At 32.3% G+C, this 27,952-nt stretch overlaps 1 protein-coding gene across 1 annotated transcript; it reads right to left on the bottom strand.

The window, feature by feature from the left end:
* Window positions 1-587: 587 nt before the first annotated feature.
* LOC133173538 (uncharacterized) lies at window positions 588-18,290 on the bottom strand. The gene is made up of 6 exons (XM_061308522.1): window positions 17,048-18,290; window positions 16,084-16,361; window positions 15,704-15,944; window positions 6,442-6,543; window positions 1,047-1,121; window positions 588-953 (listed from the first exon to the last, which is right to left on the bottom strand). The coding sequence occupies exons 1-6, from the start codon at window positions 18,288-18,290 to the stop codon at window positions 706-708; spliced, it is 2,187 nt and encodes a 728-aa protein (XP_061164506.1). The 3' UTR covers window positions 588-705.
* Between the last annotated feature and the right edge of the window lie 9,662 nt (window positions 18,291-27,952).

Below are 27,952 nucleotides of genomic sequence, written 5' to 3'. Positions count from 1 at the left end.
ATTAAGTGTGCGATTTATCGAGACACGTCGATTTTAAATGTGCCATTCCTTTGCACAAAACACAGGATAATAAATTCAATACACTTTCCCGATGCAAAAATAATAATGACAATTAATAAATCTTACACATAGAAACTAATTGACTATTCGCGGTTTATAAAGCGTAAACTGTCCCAAGTTATGTTATATCGTATAACATAGGTTAAAATTAGCTTCATTCCTTAAATAAAATGCATTTCTCACTGTAAAAATCATTTGATCCACCACTCACTGCTGTAGTGTCGATCGGGTTTGGCCTACACCCGGCAGTGACGTCACCGGTAATCTCTCTTACTGCGAAGCCTTTACAGACCAGACGACATATATCTGACACTTAGGTAAATCTATGTGCACCTAATCTCGTGTGGTATTAAGGAGTCGTTATTATTGTACCGAGTGTACAACACTGCACATAAAATGCGTCAAATTTTACCATGATGACGTCATGTCGACAAGTGCATTGCAATCAGCGACTTGTTCATATCTTGCTGTGTAGGATTTAACTGGCGATAAAAATAAATGCAGTGGCAAGTTTTGATGTAGTTCAATACTAGTATTATACAGTTTAAACTTTCAAATTATTTCATTTTATGATATTATGAAGAAATGATATTTTTGCGTGATGTCACAGTAAGCATTGCCCGTATAGATTAGGCCACGCCTCCTTTATGTAGCTTTAACTGCATGTGCTGCGATGTCATAGGGCGAGGCTTTGTTTGTTCTCAGGTAATACATTTTATATTTCTTGGTATCATCAACATAGAATCCCATCCTGTTGTCCTCTGATGTGTCTGTATCTATTCCTTTCCCTGTTTTACATTGATCCAGAGTATCGCATTCCCAGGCCTTAAACGTCTGATTCGAGAGGATGGATTCCGTGAAGAGTTCGTAAGCTCGAGAATGGCTACACGTAACTGAAAGTGGAGCAGATAATGACTAACAACAGAATGAACTCAAGATTATTATCAGATCGGATATACTAGTATTAGTTTCTATAAGTAACTTACGCAAGCATCCAGGCTGGGATTGTCCACCGTTCGGATAAAAATCCAAATGACCAAGCGCATTTAAATAACCAAGTCCTAAAATTCAAACAGATTATCCCATGAGCATCAAGAAGTGTAAAATATAAATTAATACATGTATCTACATTTAATTATCAATGATTTAATGAGGCAACTTTAAATATCGAGGTATCTGATAAAAACTTCTATTATAAGTTCAAGTTAAATACTAAAATCTGATTGGTTTAGACGCAGTTAACAATCCGTAATGTTACCCTCAGCATTAGCAACACACTTGACAACAGGTAACACAACGAAAATGTTACATGCGTGCAAATCATGCGCGTATTTTTCAAAACGTCCCTTACACAAGTGCGTTTGAAAGAAGCCGAATAAACTTGACGTTAATAAAAACTTGCATCCGATGTAGCTTACTTGTAAACAACAAACGACACACGAAACATACTTGCGAGTGTAGAAATAACGAAACTTTAGGTGATAAAGAACTCTTTGAGTATCAAACAAACAATAACGAGGTCGATAAATCTTTTTTCGAAGCTTTCTTAGTGAGAAAAATAGAATCGGGGAGTTTGAAAGCTTTCGAGAACGTAAAGACGATCGACGACATCCTAAATCAGTAAGACATTCAGTATCATGAGTATAATAAAATAACAAAACAGGCACCATTTATATAACCTTAAAGTATCAGATAAAATCCAACTGAGTTCTATTGTAACCAGTTTAACAAATATTGTAATAAAGAAGTAGAATTTGCTGCTGTCATAATGTTTTAAGCTGGAAGGACCCTCTGGTAAGAGAGAAAACTTCCAAAGAAATTATCCGATAGTTTGCCTTATGTGATGGAGACGAATATTTAGTCAGTTTATTCCAGAACAATATCAGACACAAACATTGACCTATATTTTCTTCTATCAATATTTTTGATAGATTTATTTATATATGACCTAAGATATTTACACCCATTTTTTTACAAGTGAAAAAGTGGGATATATCTATCTTCTTACAAACAATTTTAAAACTACAGTAACTTTTCGTGTGCCACATATATAGAACTTTCAACAATACTATTTTTTTTCTAAAAAAAATGTTTGAATGAAGATAACTCTTGCTAATGGATGCATTTTTTTACGAGCACAGATCACAATGTGACATTTTGACTTGAAAAACACCACTTCATTATGTTTTCTGAAATGAATGACGGTAATTATTATAATTTTCATATAAACTTTTTACTATTTTCCATAATCTAATGCTTTTATTTTTGATGATTGATTGATTGTATGTTGTATAACGTCCCATTCGAGAATTTTTCATTCATATAGAGACGTCACCGTATGGCGATGAAGGGCTTCAAATTTACACCTATACTCTGTACTCTGGGCCATTGAGCAGTGAGAGTTCTTTATCGTGCCAACGCCTACCGTGGCACATTACAGGAACTCGGATTTTAAGGTCTCATCCGAAAGACCCGTGACTTTCACTTCTACTACCAGGCGCTTTGGGAAGGAACAACTACCTACGTTTACGTCTTAGGTTTGACGCGGGGCGTTGAACGAAAATCGAACCCGAACCTCCCGATCACGAAGCGAGCTCCCTACCACAAGGCTACCGTGATCGGTTCTATTTTTATGAAAATTAATGTTGGGAATTAAAGAAAATGGTGAAATTTACAACAGAGGGTCATTACCCCTTTCACTCTTAAATTCACCATTTGTTTGGAATAATTATGTTTTCCCCATGATTATGTAATAAGAGACCCTGGGGCCTTAACAGTCATCTAAGTATAACACAACCCTGTAATCAGTAGAATGGCAATCAATAACTTATAGTTACTATAAGGATGACGATATATTGCTCATAAACGACAGAAATAGGATGATTAAGTATCAGCAAAATAATTAGTCCGGTAATCACCAACATCTACTTACTCGCCGGTATGAGCCAGTGCATTGTTACTATCACAAAATTTAACACAATAGTGCTTGAGCATGAATAGTAAACCCAGCACAATCCCCATTCGACAGATCTTTCTTGGTATTTGAAAAACTCTTTATGTACAAAATAAGGTATTTTTGTCTCATTTTTATTTATCTATTGTTAACATGTCTACCTGACTATTATTTTTTTATTATTACTTGTTTTCTACTTTTAATTTTCTGGTATAATTCTTTTATTCCATTGGTAGTTCGATTGTTTTTTACAGTGCTTTATTATCATATTAAGTGAATAACAAAGTGGAGTATAAATTTCTATACATGATCAATGGAGCCCTGCCCAGCATCAGAAATAATGATCCAGTGGTCAAGAAATCAAAAAAAAAATGTGGTAAAAATACCCTTCCTCATTACAACTTTGTGCCTTGCCTACTAAATTTCCGTGAGCAAGAGAAGATTTTCAAAGAATTAATGTATTGTCGCTATACCATCAACAGAGTCAGAGCCCCGCCCTAACACCAGAACCCATGAACCTGGGCCCATGCATTTATCACCGGGGAAAATAAGTGTATAACTTTCCGGCAACAATGAAACATAAAAATGCTAACGATAGAATAGCACTTTATTATAACTTAGGTCGGTAGGGTGAATTCTGGAAATCCAAAATTACACCCGAACAATCCGAAGCCTAGGACTTGACTGATTAACAATGATGCATGTAACATATAAATAATAAAGTATAACAATGACAATTAGCACAATTCTGAACATGAGTGACAGATGGCTTAGATAGAATAACTCATGACATGTTGAGTAAATTGATTAAATTGGCGCGTTTTGAGTAACATAGTAATTAGCATATTAAAGTTTTTCGTGATATTTAAAGTAATTACAGATAATTAAAAGTATATTTCAAAGTCAGGTAAAACATGTCACTAAAATTGTTTTTATCAAAATTTACACTGTGATAATTCCCTCTCGCTTCGAAAAATGAGACGTCCTCGTCTCAGGAATCACCGGGGACTGGCATGTGGAACACTAGGTTGTTGGTACCAGTAACGCTTGGTTGGTGTTGGTAGCGGGAGGAAAGGGTGTTGTTTGTCGGCACGTCTAGTTGAGTCGTATGGTCTTCGTTCGTTTGGTCTGTTCTGTAACTTTGAAATTTGTTTATGAAGAGTGGATGTTACGGTCTGAAGATTGTCACATTTCCGTATTAGTTCATTAATTTTTGTCTTTAAGGTCTTATTTTTATTCTGTAATGCAGTTAGTTGGATGGTATGGCCTGTTGATTTAAATAAATTACGAATATCTTCGGAACTTAGGTCTTGGAATGGTAAAGATTTCACTAACTGCAATCTATCGTAATAGTCCTTTATTCTTTTTGAATCCCTGCGCCGTTTGCTTACGGACTTAGTCTGCAGATAAAGTACACTCTTCCTTTGCGTCTCCGCAACAGCAACACTCTTCGGACTATTTTTGGAAGCAGTCCGAGAAATACACATACCTGCAGTAGAATCGCATTTTGACGACTTTTTGTCAGGCGATCCTACAGACGGGTTTCCCGGGTTTGTCTTCAAGCAGGCCCGTCCTGACCCCTTGGCTTGATCCTTTTTGATCGTTGAATGATCGATGGACGCCAATGGAAATGTATTCCTTTGGGAGGAACGGTAAGGTGTGGTTGCAGAAGAGAAACATACTTTCGCATGGTGACCAAGTTTTCCGCACACGAAACACTCGGAACGTGTAGCTTGACACGTGAAAAGATGGCCGTGGAAGAAAGTTTTCCCGCATCTATAGCACCGTGGACTGGATCCTGGTGTCGAGAAAATTCGTGCTGGTCCTGGTGTATTCCAAGGACGCGAAAGACAATGGCGCTGGAAAGATGCTGGGGAGGAGCGGTAAAATCCTTTTCTCCGGGTTTGCATGGTGTGGTTGAGGTTATAGTTGTTGGCTGTCTTGGGGAAACTCGCTTAGTTGCTGGTACTCAGGATCAAACTGCTACAAAATATATGCAGCAGTCCCGGGTGTTATACCCTTAGGATTTCTCCACCAAATTATCACCGGGGAAAATAAGTGTATAACTTTCCGGCAACAATGAAACATAAAAATGCTAACGATAGAATAGCACTTTATTATAACTTAGGTCGGTAGGGTGAATTCTGGAAATCCAAAATTACACCCGAACAATCCGAAGCCTAGGACTTGACTGATTAACAATGATGCATGTAACATATAAATAATAAAGTATAACAATGACAATTAGCACAATTCTGAACATGAGTGACAGATGGCTTAGATAGAATAACTCATGACATGTTGAGTAAATTGATTAAATTGGCGCGTTTTGAGTAACATAGTAATTAGCATAATTAAAGTTTTTCGTGATATTTAAAGTAATTACAGATAATTAAAAGTATATTTCAAAGTCAGGTAAAACATGTCACTAAAATTGTTTTTATCAAAATTTACACTGTGATACATTTCACAATATTTGTAGAAGGCTTATTATGTATGCCAACAGTTTGACCATTTGATGTCCAGGTATAAAGAATTAATTTTTGAAAATTGTATTAATTTTGATGGTTTTGACCCCACTCCTCAGGCCCCAGGAGGCAGATCTAGAGAACATGAAATTTACAATTTTGTCCCCCTTTGCACAAAGATGACATGTACATGTATATATATCAAAATTGTTTAAAATTGATTCAACCGTTCCATAGATATGTGAAAATGTTCAAATGTTGAACGACAACGGACACAGACGGAAAGCAAAAGGTCATTCGAGTGACTGAGGAGACCTTAAAAAGTAATGAAACAGATAATTCTTATATAATCCTTTTGAGATTTATTCATGGGTGGAGATGTTCTCTAAAATTATAATGAATCTTCCACAGCAAAGATACGAGTATGTACATGTGTCAATGATTTCATAGGATAGGTGGGTTCTGGCCTCGACCAAAAACCAAGAAGAGATTTACGGTCATTGTATATTCTTTGAATACAAACACATGGGGAATGTTTTGTTATATCGTAAATATGATTTCGAAATTTACATTGATTTGAAATTGCGGTCTGCTTGTTTGCAATTTATGGTCTTTAGACCCGAATGCCACTGCTGGCCCTAAAGTAATATCACAGTGCTATAAAATCTTTAATGACAGGAAGTCGAATGCTTCTGTTTATTTTGACTTATCTCAATGATTCATTCAGATGTACATAATACTTTCAAAATTATAATAAACACAAAGTTAAGTCAGATTGCGCCTTTTGCCGAACGACAACAACTTTCATCCACGGGTTACTTACAAAATTAACACTGCATTGTGATAAAATATAAACACGTTAAAATAGGAAGCATCTTTTTTTCTCTTTAAAACTAGCCAATAATACAAAATTCTGTTGATTACAAAACCAAATAAACAAATAAAAATAAATCGACTTACCGCCACCGTCAGTATGAATCACGTCCACAAAATGGGCATCAGTTTCATCTAATCTCGCGTCACTTCCTTTTGTGTTGAAAAATGGTCCTGCAGGATCAATACCTACAACAGAAATGCTGAATGAGCTCTTTATTTCTTATAAATTCTGATATAAATATATATTTCATTTATTGTCAGGTTCCTGCTTTTCTTTAGATTACTTGCTAATGAATATTTGCATCTATTCCACATTCCGTGAAGGATGGAGCCTGATCCTGTGTATGTCATGTTTTCTTGTATTACTTAGTACGCCAAATTAGTAAAACATCAAGTACAGAGCGATTGTTACACATGAAAATGAGCAAGAGGCTTAAATGCCTTAACATTCACCGGAGTAAAATAGAACAATGTTAGAAGAATGAAGTAAAAACAACTAATAGAAAGAACAAGACATGTTACCCACTAGCAAGAGAAATATGATGATCAGGGATCAACAAAATAGTTTAGTACTCAGTTAAAACAAGTATTAGCTTTCCTAAAAAGCTCGTCTGACTTTAGCAAATTTATTTTACGCGAAGAGTCAAGAGAAAAAAAATCTATTGTAATCAACATGACTCTGAGTCATGAAATGAATTCTTTTGCTAAGAAACAAGAAAATTTCAATTCAATGGCATCAACATAAAATAGAACTTGGACTTGAATTTATTCTATATAAACTATATTACTTCTTTTTTTATGGACGTAGGGACCGGGAGAGGGGTGCTCCTCCCAATAATTTTGCCGATTTATACATAGCTATTTTGTGCTTGTGTCCCTTAAATCATGTAAATATTAACTTCTGATAACTTTTTATGCTCTATAAGGAATTTAAATTTCCTTGATAGTGTACACCCTAAACTGAAAATTTCTGAAATTTCTTCCAACAGGCCTGTTCATGGATACAAAGATATAACCAGTGCCTTTGAAAGAAAAAAGATAAAACACATAAAAATCTAGACATCGATTTATAAAAAAATAAATAAATAAATAAATAAACGTGTTCCGAATGGGCTTGCATCTTTGCATTTAAGCAAAAGAATATTCAATATCTATACTTCAATTTGTTTTTTTTTTTAAATCAAATGTTTGCAAGTTATGAATATGTGTAGATTTATAAAAATTCTAAAGGTAGAGGGACTTAGTATATATGCATTGAAAATAAACATCCATTAGTTGATCTGATAAAGATAATCGACAAGTGTTGACCTGACCAGCTTCATTCCTATGTTTTGCTGGACATTAATGATGCATTCGAGAATGGCCAATTTGCATGTAACCTGTAATGTATAATGTGATAATAATGTGATAATAATGACATCAGCTCCGATGCTATGGCTTGTTTGGGTGTTTAGCGTGTTTCCTTTACTCCCCATGCTCTCTAATTGATAGTTAAGTTTCCAAGATCAAGTTATCACAAGAATTCTATTGAACGACTTGAACAACAAACTTTAGTTAAATCTAGTACTGTCTGACACCGTGACGTCAGACAATCATAAAGTAAATATATTTACTTGCCAGTGCTAATACACTCCAAAATGACACTATCACCATACAGACTAAACAAAACTAACATCACTTATGATTTTAATTGAATTTATGTATAAAATGAGTTGTTTTTTTTTTTACATGTGCGTTATGTTTATGTTGGTTATGTAATAGATATAGCATGTTGGGGACTGCAAGATTAAAAATTGCCATCTCCAATGATTAACAGGTTAGGGTCACGTGGTCAGCTGAGCGGATCAGTTGTATATTGATACCCGCACGCTAACCACAGCATATTTGAAGCACGTGTATTTCGAAAATATTTGACGCCGATGCGTAAAGAAATCCAAGAAGTTAGTGCTTTGTAAGTTACTTTATTTGAAAATGTCGAGAAATCCATTGGAATCTGTATGTCGGTAGGGCATGACTCATTGACCATCCATACAATTTTTGCATCTAAGTAGGTAACATAGTTGCTTGTTTGGCTCTGATCGTAACCTTCTACTTATAGATTATTTGCTTTTGCATATCTGTGATATCATGGAGATGTAATAGAGAGAAATATTAGATGTTTTTAATAAGTAGATCATAACTTTGATTGTGTAATAATCGGTTGAAGATTTTTATCCAACAGAAATGTTATTTATTTCCGTTGGAAATAATAAAGTAAATGGGACAAGTATTAGCTTTCTTAAAAAGCTGGTCTGACGTGAGCATTTTATTATACGAAGTATTAAAAAAAAAGTTGAATCCAGCGTAATCAACATCATTCCGAGTCCAGAAATAAATTATTTTGTTAAAAAACAAAAAAAGTTCAATCCCGTGGCAACAAATGAAATAAAACTCAGTTATGAATTTATTCTATATATACTGACAAGCATTACTTGTAATTTTCTTTTTTTCATGGCCTTAGGAACCCCCCCCCCCGTATTTTGCTGACATATACACGTAATTATATGCTATAAAAACACTTATGCTACTTTATGCTTCTTTCCCATAACTCAAGTAAATAATGATGTTTGAAATTCATGATAACCTTTTTTACTTGATATTAATGATAAGGAATTTTTCCTTGATAGTGCCCCCCCCTTCCATTGAAATTTTTAGTTGTGGATTCCCTCCCCTTGAAATTTCTCCCGACTGGCCTTTTCCTAGATACATAAATATAACCGGTGCTTTTGAAAGAAAAAGATAAAACACATATTAAAAAAACTAACATCAGTTGGTGAACAGTTGGGAGAATTATTTTTTTTTTAAATCATAAACTTGTTTTAATGAGCAAACGTCAGCAAAGTTACGCATATGTGTAATTCTAAAGGTATAAAGACTGTATGCATTGAAAAAAAATCTATTAATTAGTTAAGATATTCGGCGTACATGTTGACCTGATCGACCAGCTTCATTCCTGCTGTTTTGCTGGACGTACATGAATGATTGTGCATGTAATGTATAAGAGAGTGGGCAAATGTTATGTTACGTGTAATGTATAATGTGAAAATAATTAGGTCCAATGCTTTGGCTTGTTTGGATGTTTAGCCATTAATCCCCATGCTCTCAAAATTGATAGTTAAGATAGAATGAAGTTTCCAAGATCGAGTTATCACAAGAATTCTATTGAACGACTTGACCAACAAGCCTTGGCTAAATCTAGTAGGTTGCACAACAGTATTAAATTTTGCTATGTATTCTTACCAAAAATGCGCAACTTTGAGTAGGTGGTATTAATTGAAAACAAACTTTTGAGAAGTTTCCTTTTCAGATCTTGTAAAACAATTCTTTATAAAGATTTTAGTACCAAAAAATACATAGCCATCCAGCAAGGCACGCAAGTTTGTCTCGCTCGAAGTCGAGCAGGTGCTTGAAAATCAAATCCAGGACCTAATCACTCCCCACTCAAATACAGTATATAGAAAATTCAGCACGCCCTGCATTTTAATGAATCTAGTCAATATAGGAAGTTTACATATTGTTTTTCATCTCATAAAAAAATTCAGCTCCAGTCTCGTGTTAAAATGCCCGAATCGGAAGGGAAGATTCAGGAATTATTTTGCGTCAGCCATGATTTGACGTGAACCTCAAGTGAAATACTGTTATGACATCAGTACTGTCTGACGCCATGACGTCAGACAATAAACAGTTCCTTTTTCCTACCCAAACTCATAAATTGAGATTTCATTTAGGGTTCCAAACTTTTGCAGTCTCTTTCATCTGTACTGGAAATTGTATCTCTTTAAAATCCAGTTCATCAACGTTTTTTTTTAAACTCTATGTGAATTCTTTGCTTCAGGATGCAATGCAACTCTACCCATTGAACAATTTCTGGTCATATTCTGCACATTAAGGACTGCATTTTGACCTTAATTTGATTGACAAAGGATTAAATCTAGAATCTTTTAAAGGTTGATACCTTGTGACATTTAGTGTCAACCTAATCACTTTTTCAAGTGTCCAGTTGCTTCCTTCTTTTTGGTATTCTATATTTTTTTGTTGTTTTCTTGCAAGCTTTGTTTTAGGTCTTCAAGCTTCAAGGCCACATGACACCTCCCATAGAAATGATGTTCTTCAGTTTCAGTTGCATCTTCGTTTCTTTGGTATGGACTCTCCTGTATAAACATTTTGGGAGGCTACTGTGCTCAATTTCTGGGTTCCCCTACTCATAAATCAACAAACAATGTTCTATTTTAAAATATAGATCCTTACACATCAAAAGGATTATGAAATTTTAAAACCTGATATAGCCTATATAATATGTTTCTCAAAACCCAACTTGAAACTAATCACATTTTCGTTTGAGACTTTGCGTACGGGTTCTTGTATAATATTGGTTTATTTACAAATTTCATAATCTACAGAACAAGCATATGTTTCCTGATATGCTTTGAAGTGTTTATAAACTTAAATATTTATAATTAATTTTATTGGAATTTGTGTCTATCCGTGAGAAAAAATAGTGTTAGGGACATGCGGTCAAAAAAAGTGACATGTCGTGCAAACAAAGTTTTGATTTATAAATCAATAAATGTTTTATATAATAAGAATTACATGTATTTTGAAAACAGATTTTTAAAGAAAATTTACAAAATTGAACATTGTACAAACCAGGTTATTTTTACAGGATTGATGTGCTGGTGGTATATAAATAAACTAATATTCTTGCGCTATTATGCTAATGAACAGAGCAGTTTTCCCGCGCTAGTGATGAATCACAGAGAACATTGCCTGTGTTTGTAAACAAAGCGAGGAGTTTGCGAAGTAAACCAATTACTAATCTCAAGCGGAAGAATTAAACTGTACCAGTTTAAAAAATACAATTTTGAAATCAAAGTTCTTATTTCTTGTGCAAGCAATAAGATTTCGGTTGCTTAAAGGGTTAGATTTTTTCAGCAGTGGACAACTTTGTGTTATTTCTTTTTCCCTGTTAAAAAACACTCTTGAGAGTTTCTGTCTTCCAAAAACTAGATCTGTTTCACAGCAAGCTTTAAATACAGCAATGATCACTTAACATGCCTGTGATTCTTATCTCATTAATTGTCGGCACTACATTGGAAAGTGGTGTCCTTTAATATGTCCAGCTGTGTTTTGCTATCAGATGCTGACCATGTGATAAAGTGAATTAATAGGACCGAAGGCAATAAATAAAAACAAGATCAAAGTACTGAAAGTACTGGAAAGGCTAAGCATCTTGCAATTTGAAATTCATCAGAATTATTATGAATTTAAATTGCCTGTTGTATTGGAATTTAAGCAATATCTTGACAGTGCGGCTGCGCTAGGGCGAGTACAGTTGTTTGTTACATAATAAAACATGTGAGTCATGAAAATTTCCCGTTGGGATATGAAATTCAACAGTGTCTTATGACTTTTTATTTTAAGCATTTTACATTTTCTTCTTCTGTCAAAAGATCAATCAATTTCACATACATGAAATTGCAAGAAAACATTTTTCCTTTTCTTAAAAAAACCAATAAATACAAATTAAATGGCAGGCATTTACTCCAAACAGCAATGTATTTCTCAAACCTAATAGAAAAAAAACATGTAAAAATATTTTCTCTCTCCATCTCCTTATAGGAGTCTACAAGAAGTAGCTTTGCGTATAAATTGCAATTTATTGGAGGGGATGGTCGACGCGTTTTCCGACCAAATTTAGACTATAAATGTAGTATACATTTGCTGGAAAATATGTATTTCTAAATAATTTTGAACACTTGAAAATGTCGCTGAAATTCCTCTCATTATGTGCAACACCGACAGCTAAAACGTTCTGGTGATAATTTTTAATAAATTCATTCCGTGTGTACGAGTGTTTCAAATTGAAGATTGGCTGTTAGTGACTATGCTTTAATTTTAGAAACTGCACTCGGAAAATAAAGATGCTATTTGTTTATTGTGTCGATAAATATTTCCTGATTGATAACATAATTATTTATTAAAGTTATGAACAAAAAATCTCAAAAATATCAAATACTAGTATTTTCACTAAATTGTTCTTAGTATATCTCTTTTTTCATATTCATAAACGATTTATAAATTTACGATTTTATAGAAAGGATTTTATAAGAAATACATTAATGGGGTGTGTAAGATATTTACACAATCGGTACGGGCGTCCGGTATTTATTAATGATAAATAAAACTTGGATTATATATAACATTTTAAACACTTCACATTCATCGCGCTGTGCCGCATATCGGCATCATGTTTGTAACAATGTCATGTGACAAAACTCTATGTCAATGAAATGATTAACGTCCTCTTGTCAGAGATAATTGGTAAATATACATTTTGAGTATAAAGCTAAGATTTCTGTTGGTCTAACAATATGCATATCTGATTTAAAAATATTACTTTTTTTAATTTTTTTTTTTATTATTTTTCTTCTTCGGATTAAAAATATGTCATTAAATCCCCAAAAGTATTCTGGACTATTGTTGAAATACTTTAAAAATGCTTCAGTATTTTTTTTTTACGGACGTTTGATGCTTTACACCATTCTTTACTTGTTATTGTATAATTTTAACTACCACGCAAAAAGTGGTTAGAGGGAAAAAATATCCACAGCACTGTTAACGTTGTGTTAGTTGAAAAGGAATACTGAAAATAATTGCCCGTAATTTTTCTGCTATTTCCATGATAAATAATTCAACAGCCCATAAAGGAAAATACAATATATTAATCTCAAGTATTTATAAATCTTCATGAAGGTACATAACATGTTTTATTCTGTGTTTATGTGGTCCTCATTAATTATATAAGTAGCTTAGCAGTCAAATCGGCAACACGAGCACATCTTTACATAAACTATTTCTTCCTAGTTTCCTGATACAAGTATTACACTGTTTGCTTAACATTTCATCGGGGCTATTCCTGTCCATTGCTAAGAACGTTAATTAAGGGTTTTGCATTTTTAGCCATATCTTGCGCACTGCACACACAATTTTTAAAGCACAATATCCCGAGAAATTAGTTTTCCTATTTAAGTGGATTCGTTGAAAACACAGCCACCACGTGCCTTACATGTACGTACAGCCGCAAACTCCTTTCCTTGCGAATTATTTCCATCATATTTTTACATATATTACAAGTATAGAGTACAACACAAGTATAGACAGTCCATGAATGCATTCCAGTCTGTTTCTAATTGATACTGAGATGCGAAAATCAACTTCATTGATAGTTCTCTGCATGGTGCAAGGGTGATAATAGGAAGACTTGTTTTAGTTACATTACCTGAAATAAGAGTCTAGAGGAAGAAATAATAGTTTATATGGATATAAGTTATATAGAACGTTCATATGTAAGTACCGTATATTGTAAATCAATTTTATGCGAAATTTTCTACTAAAAAAGTTAAACTCAATTCCAGTTTGAGTTTTAAATACTTGTTAAAATCCCATCCGAGTTTTAAAAATATGTACTTATTCAATCACTACATTACATGTACATGATAAATAATAAACCGTTTTTAATTAGGTATTTGCGCCATAGATGCAGCAATTGTAAGCTACATGGTACACAAATGATGAGTGCTGACACGATTTTAAATGAACTACAATGTATAGAGATAAGCATGACAAGAACCGCCCTTATCAACTAACAGTGGATTTTCGTACAATGTACATGCATTCTTTACCTCTACTAATTAACTCCTATTATTAGAATCTGAAATGTATATATTTATAAATGTGAAGAGATTAAGAAATCAAATTAATTCAAGAGTAGATACATCATGTAAATAGTCAATATCATGCCATTGGGATGAATTTAAAGTCTTCAGTCGAAAAACCAAAAGAATTGAAATATTAATTAAATGTGCATACATGTATCAATAAAAGTCAAGTAGCTGAATTTCAAGAAAGGCTAAACCGAGAGAAATGATATATAAAATGTGCATATCAATTAAAGTCAAGTAGTTATATTTTTTCAAGAGAGACTAAACCAAACGAAATGACATATAAAATGCTCATTTCAGTTAAAAGTCAAGAAGTTGAAATTCAAGAGTAGCTAAATCAGGAGAACGAAAATATTTATTCTGCATACCAATGATCATAAAAGACAGGGAGCTGAGTGAATTTCAAGAGTAGCTAAATCAAGAGAATTGAAATAACATATGTGCATGTAAATTTTCAAAGACAAGGAGTTGAATTTTGATAGTAACTAAATCAAGAAAATTGAATTATGTAATAAACATATAAATGAAGGTAAAAGATATGAATTTTATGACTGGCTTAATCTTGAGAATTGGAACATATTGATGTGCAATGAAAATGTCAAATTGTTTGTCAATTTAAGAAAGCAGTGAAAATATTCAATGAGCATGTTAACGAAATAATTCAATTTGCGCTATTTATAAGTAATAATTCCCTACTTGTAATACTATTGTAGGTTTGACCAATTAGTTTGAGATATGTGTGTTTAAAGCTTTTTCTTGTTTTTGTCTATTTAGGAGTTGTTTTAGTTCTGTAATATGATTTTACAACAGTTGTGCTATTTTTCCCTATTTGAAATTTCTAGTCACTTGATATATAATATTTCTGTCAAATGATATTGAGTGCCCAAAAATGTTCCCGGTAGTTTTAATGATGATATTCTGTGCCCTGTGGCCATTTCAATGATGGTATACTTTAATATTTTACTTTAAATGCAAGCTACATTGTCATTTTACAAAAAATCCCGAAACTAATTAGTATTACACTGTATTTGTTTTCTATGTTTAAAGGTTCGATTTCTGATAAATTATTATACATTCCAATAGATATTAAAAAAATTAAAATATATGTCTTAAAAATACATGATGGAAAAGGTGAAAATAAAATGATTTAATTCTATTTCTCAAAGAAAAGTAAATTGTTCTCTCTCTCTCTCTCTCTCTCTCTCTCTCTCTCTCATATATATATATATATATATATATATATATATATATATATATATATATATATATATATATATATATATATATATATATATATATATATATATATGAAGAGTACAAGCAGCCGCATTTGTGATTATGACCTTTTGACAACAACACAATGCGCGTGCGTGACTTTTTTCATAAAAGTATTGTTTAAGTAATAAAGTCAGAAAGATAGACAGGTAGTAAAGACAGACATGGTTAGTTTATTATACTCCAACAATTATGTTGCTATGTGTGCCTTCACTTCTAAATGAAAATAAATAAGATGAATGATGTATTTCTATGAAAAGAAAGTATATTTAACTCTTGCCATCAATAATAATATTCCTCTCGCGTTTTACCTGTGATCCTTTGATATCTTGTTTCCTTATGGGCACTTCCTGCGAATCCTGCAACATGGGCCCCTAGGCTGTGTCCAATGATGTGGATATGTGATTTTTTGGCGCCCTGGTGGTCTTCTAGACTTCTTACAAGTAGAGCTAGAATGGTTCCAACCACTTCAGTATTCACAGCAGCTTGTTCGTAATGTCCAAGATGATCCGCGCCTTTCTCCCAATCCACCACTATCACGTTTGCGTCCACCTGTGAAAAAAATCCCGAGTCTTGTTTGTGTGAGAAAGAAATTTATTACTTATATTTACGAGTTGATATTGCGAATGAATAATTGACTTAAGTGTATTTTATATTTTTTAATGATCTCTTAAATACATGTACGACAAACCTCGGATAAAATATTTCGGCGCATATCAGAAATCCAAGACTTTTCCTTATTATTTAGGAATCCATGAACAATTATGTAAGTTTTCTTGGAAGGGTCGAAATGGCTGAAACTCGATACATCTGAGAATCTGAGTTGTATATCATTTTTATTTACGGAATAAAAATAAAATCTTGGGTCTATATCGTCAGGGGTGTCAGGTAGGACTCCTTGTCTGTACGAATGAATGAGCAGTAGAGAACGAATACAACCAATCCATAAAGGAAAACACAAAATGACAGCTCCTACAATAATAATTCAAACCAACCTTTTCTAAAGTAATACATATATTCATTAGCTAAAATAATTTTACGAAAATATCGGAACAAAAACAAGTACTTATAATTTGACAGCATAACGAACTTCTCTTTGATATTCAGGAAGAATAAAATTAATATGAAATGAAAATCCATGCAAGTTATCACAAATAATAAACTTTATTCACAACATATGCTGTAGGAGTCGGCGTACCCATCGATTTTATCTTTTTTTTTTCACTGAATATAAATGTTTTATATTTTCATTATAGGCATCATTTTCACTGATTTAATAAAACATAATTATGTGGATTGCTGATAGTCTCCTACATCTTCATTGTATGTCGTAAATAGTCTATCGATGGAATATCTACATTAATGTATTTAAATCCTCTTTTTTTTAATTTGAACTTATCTAGTAGTTGTTCTCATTTAAACTTCTAATGTAACAAATTATAGAACATTGTTTTTGTTTAAGCTAGATGAACTCCTGGCGAGGTTTGCTAGTTTTTTTATGCTCAGAAATGTGTCATACAACACAAATGGAAGAAATCAAAGAAGAAAAGAACATAAAGGATTTTGTAATTTGGTGAGATATTTCATCAATGAGCTATGTGTTTTCTATCCCAGCTCTTGGCATTTATCCACTAGATAAAGGGATGTATATATACGAGATAAATTGAAACATCTACTAAAAACATTACCTGCTGTTACCGCTACCCAACCGATTGCTCTTTTTGCCCGAAGTGATTTATCTATGTTTAGAACTGTCAGTGCATTATTTTTTAACTCATTTGTTATCGAGATATTGAGGGATTCTAAGAAATCTGCGTCATATTCAGTATCCAAACTCTTTCGTAGGTGAGGTTCATTTGCACTTCTTCTGGATCGTTCAACCAAGTTTACTTGTTTTCTGCTGACAAATATTCCTACGATCTGATACCCTTTAAGTTTATTAACTTCTCTTTTCTTTCTAGAATTAGTCATCTTGTCCACGTCCCAGTCAATGCCGTGTGAGGAAAAATCAAATTGTGCTACTAAACTTGTGGCAAATTCGTTTTCGTCGATGATTTCCTCAGAATCCTTCTCAACGTAAAACATGAACTTTCTTTGGTGTCCATAAACATCATTTCGAAGACAGGATCGAAATTTAGCCATACCTTCATCGAATTTCTCACGGAATGCATGTTCATAAACCTGCTTTATACTCCAGTAAATCTTCTGTTGGTCTGTGCCTAAAAGGTTGCAGAACTTGGCATTTCTGTTTTGGAAGTAACAATCAGAATGTACCCGGTAAGCACGATCTCGAATGTTTCTGCAATCTTCAGTGTTATTTGGCATTAACACTGACCTCAACCTATCCTCGATACATTTCTGCGATGATCTGATCCAACTCTTTCCATCCTCTGAAAATGAATTATATTCCTCCAAAAAGATAGAACAAATTGCTTTTCCGTATGAAATAGCGTAATTAGAATCACTTCCTTCGCATGAAGAGTGGGCCTCCAGACATTTGGAATACCACTGACAATTGTTGTCCATGGCGGGTATGTAACAATCAGGGGGTACTTTAACCCTTGCTTCACGCCCTTCTAATGCCAGGGATCTCTTTCTTCTTTCGTTTTCAGTTGGATCACACACACATTCTTTTGCTATATGTCCTTTTCTGATTTCAGGGTATACACTCTGAGTACATGGTAACCAACAATATGCGGATCCTCTACAACCCATATGTCTTCCTGTGTATTTCCTCAAAGACTGGGACGACAGACAGACGGCCCATTGATAACCGTTATATTTGGGTATTCGAACACAGTCATACACTCCCTCAGTTCCATGATTTGGATCACATGTATCGCAAAGTGTTAGCTTTACGAAGGTAAAAAATATAACCGTTTTTAAAAATCCTACCATTTTTGAACGTACACACGGGAACGGATCAGGAATTTCTGTTTGGTGTCTTTATTTACTTCCTTGTCATTACCAGCTCATGTCACTGCATGATGTTTTAAACATTTAAATGTTTTTCTATTATACTTCGTTCTCAAACTGGTTAAGTCTGTATTTAAAAACACAGTTTGCTTAATAAATGCAACCAAGTTTAAAACGTTTAATCCCCCCCCCCCAAAAAAAAACAATCAATTAACAAGTGGGAAGGACAACGTTTAAAATGAATTTGTTCTAAGCACGAATTGAATTGTAATTATTAGTTCCTGTCATGTATACAGCAAACGTATAAAACCAAAACTTTAGTTCACTCTTGTTGTTTGCACTTTTTAACAAAAGCTTTAACGGCTGTCTTTGATCTAAAAGTTAATAACATTATTTTCTTATATTACAGTTCTATTATCGTTTTGGAACTCATTTGTATAATCATGGTATTGAAATATTATATGTCTTTTTAAGACTAAAACAGGTCCATATCTTTAAAAAGTCACAATTCTGTTATACAGTCTAGTATAATGCATTGCTTACTTGATCCTTCTGATTGCAAAATAATGTATTGATAGTTTTTCTTCTGTTCATATTCTATTAATACTGAATTCAAAGGTGTATAACAAAAGTTTCAAAACATAATACCAGTCTAACATACGAAGACACTTTAATTCATTCGATATTTCACAGTTTTATTCAATCGTGTATTCATGCCTTTGTTACTTGTAATGTTTACATATGGTGTATCTGTTTTTGATGGTAACAGGTGCTCGTAATGAACTTGACATTCGTAATTTGTGCTGACCTTTTAAAATACTCGTCATTTCAATACTTCGTTCAAATTTGTTATGTAAGTGTATGATTATTAATCTAAACTGTCATTTTTTTCTCAAAACAAAATTAAAACTTAACTTGTGCTTGCAAAGTTGATTGTCACAATTTTTATTGATTGACTACGTAATGTTCCGTCTATCTGATATATATATATATATATATATATATATATATATATATATATATATATATATATATATATATATATAAAGGGCTCACGGATTATTGAGATCGATCACCGTTTGTTATATATATATATATATATATATATATATATATATATATATATATATATATATATATATATATATATATATATATATATATATATATATATATATATATATATATATATATATATATATAAAGGGCTCACGGATTTCTGAGATCGATCTCTATTTGTTATATATATATATATATATATATATATATATATATATATATATATATATATATATATATATATATATATATATATATATATATATATATATATATATATATATATATATAAAGGGCTCACGGATTTCTGAGATCGATCACTGTTTGTTATCTTCACACTTTCATTTACTCCTATAAATAAAGTTTAAAGCTAAATTGCGTCATATGTTTGTTGCCACAATATTTTCACAGCTTTCAATAGTCCGTAATATCTGACGTTTTCCTGGCTTTTTTACTATTTTTATATTTTACGTGCCAGGAAAACGTCAGAACCGGCGCCATTACGAAAACTGGAAATTTTGCCGTCTCCAATCGGAGTTGATTTTCGAAACCTCGGAATCGAATTAAATGCCGTTTCCACAATTTATCATTAGCACAATTCTTCTTGTACTCACCAATATCGATGAAAAGAAAACATCACTCATCATTTCGAGACAGGACTTGAAAGATTTTAAAATGCACGAAATGAAAACAAATCTCGACAGTCAGATAAAATGTTTTCATCGGATTATATATTTTATAAACAAACCATAAAAACGATGTTGGTGAGTACTACATGCATTGTACTATTGATAAATTGTGAGTTTGACATTTCATTTGCTTTGCAAGTATCGAAAATCAACCCGATAATGCCGCCTGTGGATGGAGGCGGCAATTCCCAGTTTTCGTAATGGCGCCGGTTCTGACGTTTTCCTGGCATGCACGTAAAATATCAAAATCGTGAAAAAAGGTCTTAAAAACGTCAGATATTTCGGACTAAGTTTTCAAATGACATATTATTATACTTGTACATGTATACCGGTCTTGTAGAATATGCTTTCCCCTTTAAAATCTTTCCTCCATGAAAACTGGCACTAGAGTAGGATTTCCTACCCACCCACCACCATCCCACTAGAGTACAAACTCTGGGGGGAAAACTTATATTACTATGGGAGAAATCCCACTCTACAACACCGGTATAAGGCCCAAATGATTGTATGTCTTTCTTGTAACTATTATAGGTTTGTTCGTAATCGTTGCCTTTGATAGGCTATTAGGGGTAATAAAAAGTAAGGCTATAAATATCCACCGTTGTGACGTCGCAATGGTTTTTGCGTGAATTTGTTCAAGTCAAATACTGTGAAATTACATAATATAAAAGAATGAAAACATATACATGTAATTAAAAAAATATACCATGGTTTGTGATTTTATATTACGATTTTATATCAAATTCTTTGTGTGTTTTCATCCCCTTGCCATGAGGCTTTTAGCCTTGATGGAAAATTTCTGGAACATCAGATGGCATCAAACCCAATGTTGAAAAGAATCAAAGTACTGAAAGTACTGATGGGAGTTGATTTCAATGACGATTTCAATCAAATTTTATGTTTGTAACCTTGTTTATAACTTTTCAAATTATGCACAACATTAATGCTCGAAATTTGGTATACGAGAATCAAATGACCAAGAAAATGAAAGTCAAAGAGGTACTAAGGCTTGTTTTGATTTGACCATAACTTCTGAATACAAAACGTGTAAGATTTCTTCACTGCTCAAAATTTGTCATTAGTTTAAGGTATTTTTCTGACCAAAAGTTTGTTTGAAAGTGCTATAGCAACTTAGCTTTTCGTCAGAATGTGATACAAGTTGTGAATTTCACGCCTATATATAAAATCTCAGAATAAATTTTACGTGTACGTTTGAGTTTACATATAGAGAAATGGTCACATTTTGCTAATTTGCATTGCCGCCACATATTTTCAATATGGCAGATTTTTGTTCAATGCATTATATAAGGAAAAATCTAAAGCGTACCTTCATTACAATGATATTCATGTAGAAAAAATATGGTGAAAGAGCTTACAAGGTCTTGATCAAGTAAATTTGTAAAAAAAAAAAAAAAAAAAAAAAAAAAAAAAAAAAAAAAAGCACATGAAAGTGTGGAGCTTGCACTTTTAGTTTCTAAGATACGTCTAATAAGGTGTTTTTTTAGACTGGAATATTATTAAGCTGAAAATCACATTTAAGACAGAATTCAGAAAAACTGAACAACATTCTCAGTGGGGAAATGCAGGTTTTGTTTGTTTGTTTGTTTGTTTGTTTGTTTTGTTTTGTTTTTTTGTTTTTGTTTTGTTTTTGTTTTGTTTTGTTTTGTTGTTTTTGTTTTGTTTGTTTTTACCTGAGGAGATATTGAACTTCATTATTGTCATATGATGAGGGATATGGTCAAAAAAATATTTTCATATATTAAAAAGATTAGCGATGTTAAATCGGTCAATTTTTGATAATCGGTCACTCGCACGCTTTTCCGATCGAGTACCCGGGTACTCGGTAAAATCAGAGACCTATATACTATATATAGTATATAGGTCCCTGGTAAAATGTAAATACAAGTGTGTTAGTTAATTTTCTTGAGCCCCATTAAACCCCAAAGCTGTTTTTATCACGTTTATAATTGTATATATATATATATATATATATATATATATATATATATATATATATATATATATATATATATATATATACATCGATTCCAAAGTGGATGATTTTTGGTAGTTAATTTATTTATCAAACAAACACAAAAGGCATAATTATTACATCAAAAATTACAAATCGTTTACGGTTGTTGTTTAGGATCTATTTTATCAAAAGGAGGACAATCTGTTACGCAAGTTTGTGATGATTAGACTAGCGAAAGAGAAGGAACGGACGTTGTTGGGATCGCTATAGTCTAATATTATTTCATTTGTTGGTTTTACCCCGTATACACTAAACTTACTACGTAACCCGACTTTTAACATTTTTTTTTTAATCTTTAGTTATTTCTAAATATTTCTTCACTTTTGAAGTGGATAGTGGCATTTCTATGCATGTCCGAATTCGCTGCCGTATATTAAATAACTAAATAATTTAAAAATGATTTGAAGATAATCGACCATCGATGTCCACTGAAAACAATCATTGAAGCCATCCAAAAATTAAGGACAACAATAGGTGAGAACAGCTGTGTACCAGGTGATAGGTAACTAATTACTGTATATACACAGCCACAGGCGATAATGGGTGTTTTTCAGGTGTAGATGACGACACGCTGTAATTACCGTGTGCATATTTAAGTTAGTTTTTGATAAGTTTTTGATATAAATATGTACATTGAAATAAGGAAAAATACACATCCGAGTACCATTTTTAGTATTCGATACTCGGACGTTCGATCGAGTACCCGGTTAACCGGGTACTCGTTGATCGACATCCCTAAAAAAGATTGATAATTTAATTTTTTTTCCCCGAAAAATAGGACAAAAACAACACTCCTAGTGGGGAAGATCAGAACTTCATTATTGTCATATATAATGAGGGATATGATCAAATAATTATTAATGTTTCATATAAAAGATTGATAATTTTTTTTTTTTTTTTTTTTTTGAAAAATATTACAAAAATAATGAACATTCATTAACAACGGTCAAGTTGTCAATAATTCATGAAAAAGTCGTACAACATTTAACCAAGGAATGTACCCCGACCAAAGTTATATCACGACAAATACAATCTATATTGGTGATGAAAAAATTAATGGAGCAATATGTGATTACCAGGAATAACAATTCTTCTCAAATTTATGTCATCTTTACACTGAGATTTGTATCGTTTTTATAGATTTTTTTTATAAGATCAATCACTGTTCGTTATCTTCACCTTTTTCATAGTGATTTGGATTCACAATATCTAGTAAAAGTGAAAAAGACTTACAGATTTTCAAGTCTACACCAATATAATAGATTATCTTTGATCTTATATATAATGTCGAAGTGTAGGGAAATCTACCAAACTCAGATAGTACAGCAAAATTTGTTGCATATTTATGTACACCAAGTATTAATTTGCAAAATTTCAGTTTATCACAGAATAATTTGGATTACACCTTGTCTATTGTCCAGCCAAGGATGTTATTTTTTTTAGTGTATGTGTTTAAAATAACCAAATTTCACATGCATACAATAAAATAGGGTTCAAAGTTGTGAAAAGTGGTTTTAATGTCTAACTTTATTGAAATGATTTTTTTCCCTTATTTATTTATTTTGATAAAGTTTCGAGCAAAAGAAAAGAGCATGAGAATTGTTACACATGTATAGGTATTTGTATTTAGAACACTTTATGACATAATTGCAGTGTATTTACATGTAAATAATTCCATTTGTTTATAAATTAAGCCTTATTCTGTGGCATAATTCATTTTTAAATGTATTTTTTTCATTTATTTATTTATTTATTTTTACTTTTCACTAGAATCTAAATAAGATTGCAGCCAGATGAAATATTTCATTACAGGTATATTAAACCACAAAGCAACATATTTGGTCTTTGTTTGCAAAATGTATACGAATCACACGATTTTGTTTTAGAAGGAAATGGGCTACTTCAACACCCCTCTCCACTCCAAAAATACTCATTGTGCCCCAAATTAAATTACAAAATTTTGGATCAACTCCAAACTGGTTAAAACTGTAATTTAAATTCAACCTTTCTCCCGTTTTTACAACACACTGCATATAATCAAGGACACCCCCTTGGCGGCTGTTTGTCATTTGTATGTATTAATGCGCCCCTGACGCGCTGACTATGAGGAGTGTATAAAATCAACTCCCCCCCCCCCCCCCAAAAAAAAAAAAAAACGAGCGATCATCACTACATGAATATAGAATTTTAAAAAAAAATTATGCGAATGGGCATGATTCCGAAATTATGGTAAAGCAATTGATAACACTTTAAGTTGTGAATTTATTTATATATCGAAAGACTATTATTAATTTGTACTAAAAATGTACATCTTCGCCACTGACGGCATAATTATAACGATCCCGAAGTTAAACGTGCATATAGTAATAAACTTGCTATAGGTAAAATGTCTATTGAATAATGAAAATGGCATTTTCAAATATATGAAGTAAATGGAATATTCAGAGTTTTAATTCGCATTTTACTATGGCTGTTAAAATTTGTGCTTTCATAATCAATTTCAGTGGGTTTTTTCTGCATACAGTATATTACTATAGGCCTACACATAAAGTGTGAAATGCTAATTTTCACAAAAAGAATGCTGACAAATTCAGTAAAATGTGCACATTTGCTTCTTTTACCTTTGATGGAAATCGAAAGTACAGTATGTATAACAGGTTTCAAGATAAGTTTCTAACATGTAAACAGAAAAAGTCTATATTTTATTTAAACTGTTATGTTTCAAGTTTAAAAAAAACACAAAGAAAGTGGGCGTATATTTACTTCTGCTCCTAAACAACATAAAACTGAGGGATTTTGACAATTTTTTTTTTTTTTTTTTTTTTTTTTTTTTTTGCTGTACAAGCCTGTTATTAACTGTCTGTAAAAACTGTGATATATTGTTGGAAATGTTCCTTCAGCATTGGTAAAATTCAATTCCCCTCGCTTGCACGTGATAACATCTAGTTCCATAAAAAATCATAATTGTTCTCGATGTTTAAAATTTATAACTTAATCATATTGCATCATTTCAGCAAAGCCACATGTTCATTTAAGAATTAGTTACATTTGCAAATATTTTTCTTAAATGAACCTATTGAAGGGAAATTATGTTCAATTCTGTGTGATTTTAATATCAAGTGGTGCTGATTATAACAATGGAATGCTATACCATTACTTACTGATACATTGTTCAGTTCTGCAACAGATAACATTTGCTCCATCTAGGTTGTGGAACCAACTCATCTTTCTCGTCTGGACATCGTAATCTCTTGCAATACACTGTAGACGGGCTTCTGATCCCAAGGAAACACGTTCACTCCCTCGAATGAGTATCTCTATCAATATTAGTTATTTGAGATTTTTACAAAAATCTTCGATCTCTGTTAAGCAAGTTAACGTTAGAATATCTATAGTCTTGAAGATCAAAAATTTCAAGATTTTGCATTGTTATTTGATTTGTCAGGTGACAAGTTTATTCTTTCCACGTGACTAGTCTTAGTAAAAACATGACATAAATCATTACTTTTATCAAAAAAGAAAGTTCATTCCTGTCTTGTACATATATACATGCAGTATACATACAGCATAACAGATTACAGAATTAGTAAAATGTACTACAAACTCGTCATTGAATATCTGATATTTTTTTCTTACGTCTTTTGATATGACCAAAAAAAAATGAGATAACATCTTTTTGAAACCAAAATTCTATCAAAATAAACACTTCTATCAAAACTTAACATTTTTCTCATGCACAATAAAAAATACTGCTTTTTAAATTCCCAGCGTAAAATTTCACCAAATAAGTACCAATTCTCTGATTTTGTAAATGTGAGGCATTTTAATTTTCGCAGTCATTTTTTTTTTCATTGAACTCATGGTTGACATAATTAAGATTCTACTGTAAAGGAATCAGGTGCCTAGGAGGAGTAAGCACCCCCTGTTTAGCGGTCACACCCGCCTTGAGCCCTGTGAATAGATCAGGTGTACAGAACATTCCGTAGTCAAATTCAATAATAATAAAAAAAAAAAACCAAAAGTCTAACAATTGGTATGAAACAGTTCAGACAACATACGACCCAAAGACAGGTTATATTTGCTAACAAGGTCATTATAACAACCATAGAATTTATGAAATGCTGACTTTCAAAGAGGTTTTCGAAATCCCTGTATCATCAACTTATCTGTCAGTAGCCTGCCTTGGTTTAACAATTGATCGTACTCGGAGCATGCTCGTGAATATTGAATAAGTTGGGAGATGTAAACACCTCATGCAGGTGAATGTGGGATATTACTACATAAATTACTCATTGAGAGAATGTGTGATTTCAATACAAATGAAGATTCTTTGGCACTCTAGGAAGCATGTTCATCACAAAGTAAATATAATAATTATATATATATATATATATATATATATATATATATATATATATATATATATATATATATATATATATATATATATATATATATATATATATATAGATAGATAGATAGATAGATAGATAGATAGATAGATAGATAGATAGATATAGATATAGATATATGCATTGTAAATTTCTTTTCAATGATTTCAATAAATTGATAAAATTAACCAATCAATTTTTTTTGTTTACAAATGATATTCACCCAACTTACATATTGATTAATCCATGAAATTCGACAAAATCTAACCTGCATTTGTGTATGCTACAAAAAACACCAGTAACTTGAATACCAGTAGACTTTTGACTTCCATACTCTAGGCTATTGTTCACGGGCTTTGTTTCAGTGCGTCCATGTAATCTGAATGTGCCACATGTTCTCAGAAAATTGGATGAATTATTAGGACATGTCTTTACAAATGTCACAGCTGTTATTTCAACCATTATCATCTATTTTATTACCAATTGACCTGCTATAATTTAATTCAAATATATCTCTCGTATTTGTCAAAAATTATTTCCATTTGATGTTTATTTATAACGGTTTATTTCATGAGTTATGGCAATCAAATGAGTTGTAATAGAAAATAATAATAATAAACATAAATTGATTGCATGCTTTAGTCCAGTATAACAAGAACCATAACATTCGAATCAGATAGTTAACCTCTAATCACTAATGTATGCATGAAATATGAAGATAACGATCAGTAATAAAGCTCAAAAGTCCATTGAAACAATACATATTTGGAGAAGAGCAAACACGGAACTCTAAAAACATCAAATGTGTGATCAGGTGCCATGTTGGAGTAAGCATCCCCTTTCGATCGGACACATCCGCCGTGCGCTTCTTATTAATTGTCATGATCGGACAAACGGAAAAATCTGTAGGCAATTCAGTGTGAAAACTATGAACTTACAATTTGTGCGAGAAACTTCAGTCAACATTTGGCTTAATGATAGATTGTTTTTGCTGACAAGGTCACTGTATCGATCATAGAATTTGCGAAAATGACTCTAAAGGATATTGTTGATATTCTTGTTTCATGTTGCATGTGAGTATATAATATCAGTTCATTTAAGACAAAAAGACAAGGTTATGTTACAGAAAGTATAGAATATTTAGCTTTCATGTTTTACAAAAGACATGAATACAAAACACACACATATGTTGAACAAACACAAGTGCCCCAAGTTTGGCCATTTCTAATCATAAGGAAATAATCTGAAGTGATTTCAACAAATATTGATATAAATCAAAAGAGGTCTGAAAGAAGACAGTGACATCTTTGTCTATCTTGAAACAACTATGAGTAAAGAAGGATGGACGGAGAGGGAGATACAGAGAAGTCTGGAGTCATGCCAGAGGAGCCGTTAACAGACTCTACAAGATATGGTCAAACAGCCAACTTTCTAGAATAGCCAAATTGAACATCTTCAAGTCAAACGTAA

This window comes from Saccostrea echinata, unplaced genomic scaffold, assembly GCF_033153115.1.
Source record: "Saccostrea echinata isolate AGI-Se365-2 ecotype Australia unplaced genomic scaffold, CSIRO_AGI_Sech_v1 ptg000056l, whole genome shotgun sequence".
Classification (NCBI taxonomy): Eukaryota; Metazoa; Mollusca; class Bivalvia; order Ostreida; family Ostreidae; genus Saccostrea; species Saccostrea echinata.
The sequence above is the reverse complement of the archived record's forward strand: the minus strand, read 5'-3'. Positions and strand labels throughout refer to the sequence as shown.

What these genes read in the sequence shown, in the direction of transcription:
- LOC133173538 (XM_061308522.1), bottom strand. Translation starts at nt 18,290, where the DNA reads ATGGTAGGATTTTTAAAAACGGTTATATTTTTTACCTTCGTAAAGCTA. An exon ending in GCCGAAATATTTTATCCGAG is followed by an intron (nt 15,945 to 16,083) that starts GTTTGTCGTACA and finishes TTTTTTTCACAG; the next exon opens with GTGGACGCAAACGTGATAGT. An exon ending in GATTCATACTGACGGTGGCG is followed by an intron (nt 1,122 to 6,441) that starts GTAAGTCGATTT and finishes TTTGAATTTTAG; the next exon opens with GACTTGGTTATTTAAATGCG.